Source organism: Macrobrachium rosenbergii, chromosome 23 (assembly GCF_040412425.1).
Source record: "Macrobrachium rosenbergii isolate ZJJX-2024 chromosome 23, ASM4041242v1, whole genome shotgun sequence".
Classification (NCBI taxonomy): Eukaryota; Metazoa; Arthropoda; class Malacostraca; order Decapoda; family Palaemonidae; genus Macrobrachium; species Macrobrachium rosenbergii.
In genome coordinates this window covers 18,105,995-18,117,115 of record NC_089763.1, presented here as the reverse complement: position 1 = coordinate 18,117,115, position 11,121 = coordinate 18,105,995, and the positions used below count along the sequence as shown (strand labels likewise).

Here is an 11,121-nt window from a genome sequence, read left to right as displayed (position 1 = left end):
ATTAAAGTGGCCCAAATAGATTAGGATAGGAGGCATAACAACCTTTCCTCGAAGCAGGACGGAGAAAAATAAACGAAAATGAGTAAGAAAACAAAGAGAAAAATTAAAATAAGACAGAGGAAAAGCCGAAATCGGAAAAGGCTAGATAAACTGAGGAAATAATGTAATATATGCTGAAAGAAAAGAACCACAAAAGAAATAACCAGCGAATAAATAAAGAGAAGAAAGGCAACTAACAAAAAATGTAGAATGAAGGTCACACGAATAAAAATGAAGGGATGACAGGATATGAAAATTGGTAAATGGAAGTTGCTGCATCACTGTCAAGCACAAATGTAGTTTTGCACTCTACTCCATTTTATTTGCTCTGGTGTACCTCATGCATATATATATGTATATATACATATACATATATAGATATATAGATATATACATATATATATATAGATATAGATATATATATATATATATATATAGATATATATATATATATATATATATATATATATATACATATATATATATATATATATATATATATATATATATATATATATATATATATATATATATATATATATATATGTGTATGTGTTTGTGTTTTGTGTGAACGTATGTAAAGCCCGATATCTAGATATGGTCGATGTATGGCAACAGTATATATATATATATGGAATAGACCTTTGGATTACTGTGTTTAATTGATATATCCATTTTAAACCGGTCCCCATATAACTCTCCTTGGTTTGCAAAATTACAGTCGTACAAATATTGTGTATTTGTCCCTTCACGATCAATAGCATATCAGTGGAAAAGGTGCTGTAAGCAAGCTATTTGTTTTTAGTGTGCCATTTCAATCTTTTTTTTTTTCTGAGACAGAATTGCAAGAAATAATTATTAAATCTTCGTGCTAAATATGAAAAGTGAGTAACTACAATAACTAGAGGCTTTTCTCAGAGTAATTAAATAAAAAGAGCGTAAACTACTGGAATTACGTTAAAATGTACTAAACGGTGCTTTTGCTTAATGGATTGAATGTGTAGTATTTCTGGAAGGCACATTGTTGTCATAAACATTTTTTTTTTCTCTATCTAGATGGGTGGGCATGGTTACTCTTAACACGTCCATTAACGCATTGTGTACTTTGATATTTACACACACACACACACACACACACACACACATATATATATATATATATATATATATAATATATATATATATATATATATATATATATATATATATATATATATATATACATACACACACACAACAGTCAGTAAGATCGTACATTTATTCTAAGATATCGCACTTGTAAGATATTAGATTATTTGTAAGATAAGAAGGTTATCAAGTGGTTCTTACCAGGAGGTCAGAACAAAGTGTCATTATTGTAAGTGCATTTCTATAAGTGGATATCAGACGTAGGGCAATTAAGAGCGGAGATACGGATGTCTGACCCAATACACGCTCAGTTTCTGGTCAAAGTAAAAATAGTTCATTGGCAGTGACTGACGTATGGGCAATATCTGAAGACGTTTGATGCACATAGATGGCGCTAGTTGCTGGAAGTGTCGAGTTAATGTTTGAAAATATTTGTATCATGATAATTTGTTATCTTCTGAATTTTTATGCACTTTCCACTACATGAGAGAGAGAGATTATAGATAAAATGTCCATAATCATTGATTCAAGCATAGCATAAATCCTGAAATCACAGATAAAATCATTCAGTACAAATACATTTTGAGACAGAGAGAGAGAGAGAGAGAGAGAGCAGTATAAATAAAATGTGCATAATCGTTATTTTGATTCGAAAATAATTTTAAAAAACCATGAAAATCTTCCAGTACAATTACATTTGGGGCATTTAGTTTAAATCCAGAAAAGATAGGTAGACAGACAGACAGACGTTTTTCTAAGGGCCGCGTCTCACACTGCGGAACAAGGTAACTCTCTTTTTATAAAGATGGTAATGTTTTTTTTGGAAGGTGACTGTAAGTTTTGACAAGTGAATGTTTTTTTAAAATTGAATGTGTTTTTTTAAGGTGAATGTGATTTTTTAAAGGTGATTTTTTTAAAGGTGTTTTTTAAAGATGAATGTCTACTTTTTAAGATGACTGTGATTTTATAACGGTGGCGATGTTTTTGTAAAGGTGACTTTTTTTTAAGGTTGACTTTTTTTTAAAGGTGACTGAGTTTTTTTAGGTGACTTTTTTTTAAAGGTGACTGTGTTTTTTTTAAGGTGACTGTTTTCTTAAAAGTGACTGTGATTTTTTAAGGGTGACTGTATTATTTTTAAATGTGACTGTTTTTCTAAAGGTGACTGTGATTTTTTGTAGGTGACTGTGTTTTTTTTAAAGGTGGCTGTGATCTTTTAAAGGTGGCTGTTTTTTTGTAAGTGACTGTGTTTTTTAAAGTGACTGAGTTTTTTAAAGGCGACTGTGATCTTTTAAAGGTGACTGTGCTTTTTAAAGTTGAATGTGCTTTTAAAGGTGACTGAATTTTTAAGATGACAGTGTTTTTTAAAGGTGACTGTGATATTTTTGAAGATGAGAGTGTTTTTTAAAGGTGACTGTGATTTTTTTGAAGATGACAGTGTTTTTTAAAGGTGACTGTGATTTTTTTGAAGATGACAGTGTTTTTTTAAAGGTGACTGTGATTTTTTTTTAAGATGACAGTGTTCTTTTTAAAGGTGACTGCGATTTTTTTAAGACTGTTTTTTTTAAGGTGACTGTGATTTTTTTAAAGAGTGTTTTTTAAAGGTGACTGATTTTTTTTGAAGATGACAGTGTTTTTTTAAAGGTGACTGGTCTTTTTTAAGATGACAGTGTTTTTCTTAAAGGTGACTGATTTTTTTTTTTAAGATGACTGTTTTTAAAGGTGGCTGTGTTTTTTGGTTAACTTTTTTCAAAGTGACTGATTTTTTTAAAGGTGAGTGTTTTTTAAAGCTGAAAGGTTTTTTTAGGTGACTGATTTTTTAAAGGTGACTGCGTCTTTTTAAAGGTGACTGTGATTTTATTTAAGGTGATAGTGTTTTTTTAAAGGCGATTGTGTTTTTTAAAAGTGTCTTTTTCCAAAGGTGACTGTGTTTTGTTAAAAGTGACTGTGTTTTTTTTAAAGGTGACTGTTTTTTTAAAGATGATTGTGTTTTTTAAAATGTCTTTTTCCAAAGGTGACTGTGTTTTGTTAAAAGTGACTGTGTTTTTAAAGACTGTTTTTAAAGGTGACTGTGTTTTTTCAAAAGTGACTGTGTTTTTACAGGTGACTGTGTTTTTTCAAGTGACTGTGTTTTTCAAAAGTGACTGTGTTTTTAAAGGTGACTGTGTTTTTTTCAAAAATGACTGTGTTTTTTCAAAAGTGACTGTGTTTTTACAGGTGACTGTGTTTTTTCAAAAGTGACTGTGTTTTTAAAGGTGACTGTGTTTTTTCAAAAGTGACTGTGTTTTGTTAAAAGTGACTGTGTTTTTTCAAAAGTGACTGTGTTTTGTTAAAAGTGACTGAGTTTTTTCAAAAGTGAATGTGTTTTTAAAGGTGACAGTGTTTTTTCAAAAGTGACTGTGTTGTCACCCATTCCAGAGGGTTACCAAAGCAAAGATTCAGTTATAGGGAGTTACGTCACTTCCGGTGCCAAAGTAAGCAAGGGCAAGAAGCAGCAGTCGTGTGGAGACGCAGACCCATTAAACAATTCAGAGCTCTTCCCAGTGTACAAACAAGATCCCCAAAATGACCATCATCTTTTTATTGCAATGGATTAGCCAGCTGCAGAAACCCCAGAAACCATAACACTTTTCTCTCTCTCTCTCTCTCTCTCTTCTTGTATAAAAATGCAAGATTTCGAAAGTTAAATATTGCATTGATACCGATATACCGCTGTAACTGTTTTTATGTATTGTAAGTTCTCGCAAATATCGTAATTTATAATGGCTAAAAAATTTGCATTATATATAAACATATATATGTATATATGTGTATATATATATAAACATATATATATATATAAATAAATAAATAAATATATAGTATATATATATATATATATATATATATATATATATAGATATAGATTTATAGATATATATTATATATATATACATATATATAAGTATATATAGATTTATAGATATACATATATATATATATATATATATATATATATATATATATATATATATATATATATTTATATATACATATATATAAGTATATATAGATTTATAGATATACATTTTTATATATATATATATGTACATATATATATATATGTATATATATATATATATATATATATATATATATGCGTGTGTGTGTGTGTGTATAACCTATTTAATTCTTTCTCCATCAGTAACAAGTGTCCCCCCAACAAAGTGATGGGTGGCATCCTGTGACTTGTAAATCATGGATGAGTATAAACAAGTTCGAAAGGCGAAGCTTTGTTTGTATATGTTAACAAAGCTGCCTTTTAAAAAATGCCATCGTTTAAGAAAAAAAATGTATATGTTCAAAAATTAAAGGTACTGATAGAGTGGTTTTGAAAAGTGGCTCTATTGAAAAATGTATCTTTGAAAAAAATTAACTGAAAAAAATTTTATTTCTGAAAAATGTACTTCTGAAGATTTTATTTCTGAAAAATGTACCTATGGAAATGTTATTTCTGAAAAATGTACCTCTGAAAATTTTATTCTGAAAAATGTGCCTCAGAAAGTTTTTTTCTGAAAAATGTCTCTCTGAAAATCTTATTCTGAAAAATGTGCCTCTGAAAATTTTACTTCTGAAAACTGTACCTCTGAAAATATTATTTCTGAAAAATGTACTTCTGAAAATTTTATTTCTGAAAGATGTACCTCTGAAAATTTTATTTCTGAAAATGTGCCTCTGAAAATTTTATCTCTGAAAAATGTCCCTCTGAAAATTTTATTTCTGAAAAATGTACCTCTGAAAATATTATTTCTGAAAAATGTACTTCTGAAAATTTTATTTCTGAAAATGTACCTTTGAAAATTTTATTTCTGAAAAATGCACCTCTGAAAATTTTATTTATGAAAAGTGTGCCTCTGGAAATTTTGTCTGAAAAATGTACCTCTGAAAATATTATTTCTGAAAAACGTACTTCTGAAAATTTTTTCTGAAAAATGTGCCTCTGGAAATTTTATTTCTGAAAAATGTACCTCTGAAAATTACATTTCTGAAAAACGTGCCCCTGAAAATTACATTTCTGAAAAATGCACCTCTAAAAGTTTTATTTTTGAAAAATGTACCTCTGAAAATTTTATTTCTGAAAAATGTACTTTTGGAAAATGCGTATCTCTCTCTCTCTCTCTCTCTCAATAAAAAAATACCTCTGCAAAAATGCCTCTGACAAAAAGCATCACATACAGAAGTTTGTATCTAGAATATACTTCTCTGGAAAACCGCATCTTTGGAAAAGATGATGTCTGAAAAAGGTATATCATTCATTTAGAAGTTTATTTAAAAAAAAATCTGGATAAGGGAACTTTAAAAAAAAAGTCTTTAAAAGGGTAGTATGAAAGAAGAATCTCTGAAAAGTATCAAAGAAAAGTGTCTCAGAGAAAACTTTTCTTATGAAAAAGACACGTCATTCAAAAGATGATATGAACAAATTAATCTCCGTATAAGGGAACTATAAAAAAAAAAAGTCTGTAGAAGGGTACTCAAAAAAAAGTCTCTGAAATGTATCAAGGAAAGTGCCTCAGAGAAAAACTTTCTGAAAACAAGTGGCAGGAGTGCCTGATGTCTCTCTGAAAAAAATGTGTCTGAGAACATATCCTCTAAACAAAGATCTCCGAAAAAAAAGTCTGAAAAAATATCTATAAAATTTTTTTTTGGGGGGAAGAGAATCAATAAAAAAAAGCATATAAAAAATATAAGGCATCTCAGATATGAAACTCTGAAATGATATCCTGGAAAGTTCTCTTCACCTGAAGAAAAGGGAATCCCTGGAAAAACTCAGTGATAAGAAAAATCTGAAAATACCTCCAGATCTCCGGAGTAAAGGAAATTTCCGGATAAAATCTAAAAAAAATACGTGTAAAAATACTTTAACTGCAGCTTTTCGTCAGAAATTAATTTTATATCATCCCGTTGCATTCAAGAAGGCTATGTTTTACTCTCGAAAAATTATCCATCTCGAAAACAAAAAATCTAAAAAAGACCCATATTGCTAATTAGTACATGTATCCATTGAAACTACAAACGTCAAGGTCAAGCGAAGGTTAACAGACGACGAGCGAGGGCAAGAAATTTTCAGTGAAAAAAGCAAAAGAAATAAGCCACAGGCCCCCTCCATTTTACACCACTTGACAACATGGACGTCGAAATTGATATCTTTTCTATCTTATTATTTATCTAGGGCTCACAAACAAGCAACTTTACCCAGTTATCGTTAAGTATCTCGTCAAAGATAGTGTTTAACCCCAACGCTTCTACGGACAGTCACGCCGAAAAAGAGGTTGGCTGGCCCGGTGGCTCTGAGGGGTGGCAGGGTAGGGGCTGAGGGGATGGAGAGAGAGATCCAGAAGCCCCACCCACTCTACCCCACCTCCACCAAACCCGTAATATCTCGGTTATCAGGAGCAGCTTCTAAATGTAGCATCGAGACCTGTGGACATTGGTCCAGAGCTAAGCTTATAAAAGACCTTCGGGGCTTGTGGTCAGCGGCACTGCTCCCCTTGTGACAGTCGGCTGCAGCTGTTGGCACCACGTCGCCGCGCCGCCGTCTTTGTCAGTGCCTGGACCTTCAGCCATTTTTTACACGCCCTCAAGCTCTCTCGCACTCTGCTGCTATTTCAAGCTCCTGGTTCCTGCCCTCTTTTCCCCCTCTGGCTCTCCGTGTGAGTTTCTGTCTGTCTGTCTCTCTCGCTCTCTCTCCCCCACACCACCTGCTGCTGCTGCTGCTGCTGCTGCCAGGCGGACGCGGCGGACCGCCTGAGAGAAGTGGGGGACGCCTAAAGGCGGCTCAATCAGTGATATCATCAAGAGAGATCTCTCTGGCCTCTGTGTTCGCCATGACACTCGCTCTAGAGGATAGATAGCTGAGGAATAATACAGATACTGCCTTTGTAGTTTGTCACGTTGAACTGTTCTATGATACAAACTGATATATACGGCAGTTGAACAACAGTTGAAGCGTCGGTGTTCTTTTTTGTGCTCAAGGAAAAAAAAACTTAACAGTGGCCTTCACAATGAGGGCTGCGGTGACGGGCCTTCTGGTCCTGCTGCTGGTGGCTCTGGCTAGACCAGGTAAGAGAGTTTTTGTTACCTGTAGACTTTATGATTAACTGTTGATGATCTTAAGAGTATCAAGTATGTGTAATAGAAAAATTTCTGACTTTTTTTTTTGGCGATGATCGATATTTTCTCTCAAAATGAGATGAGTTTTCTTTTCCAAAATTTGCTGCTGTTCTTTTCCTCATGAAGTAACTTGAGACATTTACAATGTATTGACAATGGCCTTCATTGATTTATTATCTTTGATGGAAAAACAACTTGCTATTAAAAATGAATGACGCAATGGTATTTTCTCATTTTCGAATATTTTCTCTCAGTGTGATTTTGAAATAATTTTCAAATTATGAGCTTTAATAATTTCTTTGAGACTTTTATCGATTTCTCTGCGTTTTGTCATAATTTCTAGCATTTCTTATTTTCTGTCAAGTCTATTGTACCCTCATCTATCAGTCTCTCTAGCAATTCTCTTTTCTTTTACACTCTTCCAGATATTATTGTTTAGTGTAGTTTGACTTTCTCAGATCTGATTAAAGGTTCCTTGATTTTTACACAACTCAGCCTTTGATATTTTTATTTATAATCTCAGTCACTGATATTCCCCTTTTCTGTCAGGGCTGTTGCCATCTGCATTATTTATCGAGGTCCATGTAATCTCATATTTAACTTCGATCCTGACCGACTTCATCTTTTTTAAAATTGGTTATGATGATGTTTTTCATTGCTTAGACACTAGCAAATGCTCTTGGATGCTCTCATAGCAGACCAACATTCGTTGATCAAGAGAGGCAGCAAACTGTCAAAACCTCTGACCTGTTTGCATACAGTCGTTTTATTGAATATAGAATTTAGGCCAAAGGCCAAGCGCTGGGACCTATGAGGTCATTCGGAGCTGAAACGGAAATTGACAGTAAAATGCCTGAAAGGTGTAACTGGAGGAAAACCACGTAGTTGCACTACGAATCAATTGTTAGGAGAGGGTGGAAAGAGAATATGAAAGGAGGTACAGAAAAATGAACGAAAGGGATTGCAGTTAGGGGCCGAAGGCACGCTGCAAAGAACCTTAAGTAATGCCTACAGTGCACCGCATGACGTACACTGAAGACCATCACCCCCCTACGGGGCCATACAGTCGTATACTGTCGCACTTCCCTTCACTTTAAAAGTTTAAAATGTCAGTACCTTCAGAATATGATTCTTAATACCCATTTCACATGTGGACGACATCCCGCTTCGTGAATAAAGAAAATAATAGTCCACTCGCCGTTTCACAGACCTTTTGACCTATTATCGCCTACACTAGGGCCACAGGGTTTATTTGTATTTTCGTTCATTTGACTGACTGAATTACTTTATGTACTTCACGTAACCTGGCGTTGGAATGACTATGGTTATTAACGGCTCGAAATTTTTTCTCATCGCGTGTCAAGATAATTCATGAATCCGTTAACTTCATCCGCCCCTTTCCCCCTCCAAAAAAAAAGGCAGATAGGACGTGCAACCCCATGCCATTTTCAAGTCCAACCAGAGGAAGGGAAAATGTTTGGCTTAACTCTGAAAATTTTAATAGACTTGTTGACATAAGGAATACAGTTATACTGGTCGCTGGTATAGTGGTTAGTGTCTTGGAATGCCACTCAGATGTCATGAGTCAGCGCCTCACCCAGGGCGATGAAAAATCACTGGCTCTGTATCCATGATCAGGTACTGCCGTGGTGTAGGGTCTGTGGTGGGAGGTTGAAACCAACATATTCTTTGGAAGCTTGAATTTCAAGTCAATGGCCCCTTTGGTGGGCTTGTTCCATATGAATAGTTTTCATCTACTGATTAAAAAAAAAAAAGTGACAGACCGGAGTCGAATTCAGCCTATTTCAAAAGGCCTTGGAGTGAGATTTGGTGTGGGGATGATAGTAGGTATGGTTGGGATGGTTATCTGAAAAATAAAATATAAGTGACTTGCAATGACAGTTGGGAAAATAAAGATCCCAAAAAGTAAGGCTAGTTAGGTGGTTAGGTTAAGTTTGGAGGGGTTATATTTGAAGAATAAAAAAATGACAGAAAAGATAAAAACTGCTGGTAAAAACCTGAAGAGTCCAAGAAATCCGGATATTTAATTGCATATAATGGGAGGGGAAATCTAAAGAGATCTGAAACTGTCTGGAACACTGAGGAGCCGTTGCAGAGACCTTTACCCATTAGACGCATGCATGACTATCTGCGTTTTCTCCGCTATTCTAGTATTTCTATAACGTTATTCGTATCCTTTCTCCTAACCACAGAGTGAAAGACTATACCGTTAAATCTAGATATTCTTAATAGTCTGAAAAGGCCCCAAGTATACAGTGTTACCAACACAATCCGAATTTGGCAGAGTATAGTATCTTGGCTTTCCTAAGTACAGTCAAACCAGGCATACCAACATCCTATTTGGCCTTAATTATCAGCCTGAAATTAATGTTGTCAATAAACTGATTATCACTTACTCAGATGAATGAAAAATATATTTCATATCACAGAACTGTTACTGTTAATAATGGTTATCAAACAAGCTGGCTCAGATGACAACTGGGTTCCCAACTTGTCCCAGCGCGCGAAACCTTTGACCAGTGTTTCCATTATAATCTGACAAGTGTTTTAAATTCTCTCTCTCTCTCTCTCTCTCTCTCTCTCTCTCTCTCTCTCTCTCTCTCTCTCTCTCTCTCTCTCTGCTATAAATGATAATTCCCGACTCCCAAGAGCGTTGAAGTCATTCCTGCGTTTGCTCCTTGCGACACTTCTCAGAATTCTATCCTGGCACTGAACTCTTTTGTTTATCGAATCACACTTAGTTGCTAAAGTTCTCTCCAAAGCTAAAGTAAAATCCAACATGTTTTGTTAAGCTTTTTCAAAGTAAAGATTTCAGTTTTATTTTTCTCTCTCTGGTTTTGAAGTAAAAGATATGTATTGTTAACATCAAATTATTTTGTCTCTCGTATCTTGAAGTGAGTTCCCAAATCTAGGTATAAATGTTCCCACTGAAAAAGGGCAAGCACAATGACAACGCTCTCTCTCTCTCTCTCTCTCTCTCTCTCTCTCTCTCTCTCTCTCTCTCTCTCTCTCTCTCTCTAAGTCATTCTTCCCGCGTAACTTGCATATTTCCAAATCTATTTGTCTAATGTTTATTAATCATGACGAATCTGCTGAGAGCATGCTTATGAAAAATGACTTAAATACCAGCAATCGCGGCCAAAGCTTATACCGCCAGAAAATTTTTTACCACGCTACCAACCTATGAGGTGTTACCATGAGGGGAACAAAACTATGCAAAGTTGTTCAGCACAAGGAAAAATAATAATTCTGTCACCAGTAACAATGATAATATTAACAGGAGAATAAGTAGTAATATTTTCACCATGTTATCAACCAATGTCATGTTGCCATGAAAGGAAACTGAAATATAGAATTTAGGCCAAAGTTTAAATCCTAGGGCCTAGGAGGTCATTCAGCGCTGAAAGGGAAATTGAGAGTAAGAAGGTTTGAAAGGTGTAACAGGAGAAAAACCTCAAAGCAGTTGCACTACGAATCGATTGTTAGGAGAGGGTGGAAAAAAAGATGGAAGAAATAGAATATGAGCGGAGGTAGAGTAAAAGGAATGAAAGGGGTTGTTGCTTGGGGCCGAAGGGACGTGGCAAAGAACCTCATCAAGTAATGCCTACAGTGCACCATGCGAGATGCACTGACGGCATTACCCCCCTATGGGAGCCGTAGAGTTGTTAGGTAAATATACGAGTCTAATATTTCTGACCCCAGGAGCAATAATAAAAATTGACAGAAGAAGAATTAGTCACACATAATGAAGAAAGTCGGTTGCCCCTAACACAGCCATCTGTAACA

At 34.5% G+C, this 11,121-nt stretch overlaps 1 protein-coding gene across 1 annotated transcript in view; it reads left to right on the top strand.

Moving 5' to 3' along the window:
* Positions 1–6,679: 6,679 nt before the first annotated feature.
* The window catches only part of LOC136851027 (uncharacterized), a 77,515-nt gene continuing 73,073 nt past the window's right edge, over positions 6,680–11,121 (top strand). The window contains exon 1 of the mRNA XM_067125001.1: positions 6,680–7,263. Coding sequence (XP_066981102.1) covers positions 7,206–7,263 — 58 coding nt within the window. The 5' untranslated portion in view covers positions 6,680–7,205. The remainder of the gene's footprint in view (positions 7,264–11,121) is intronic.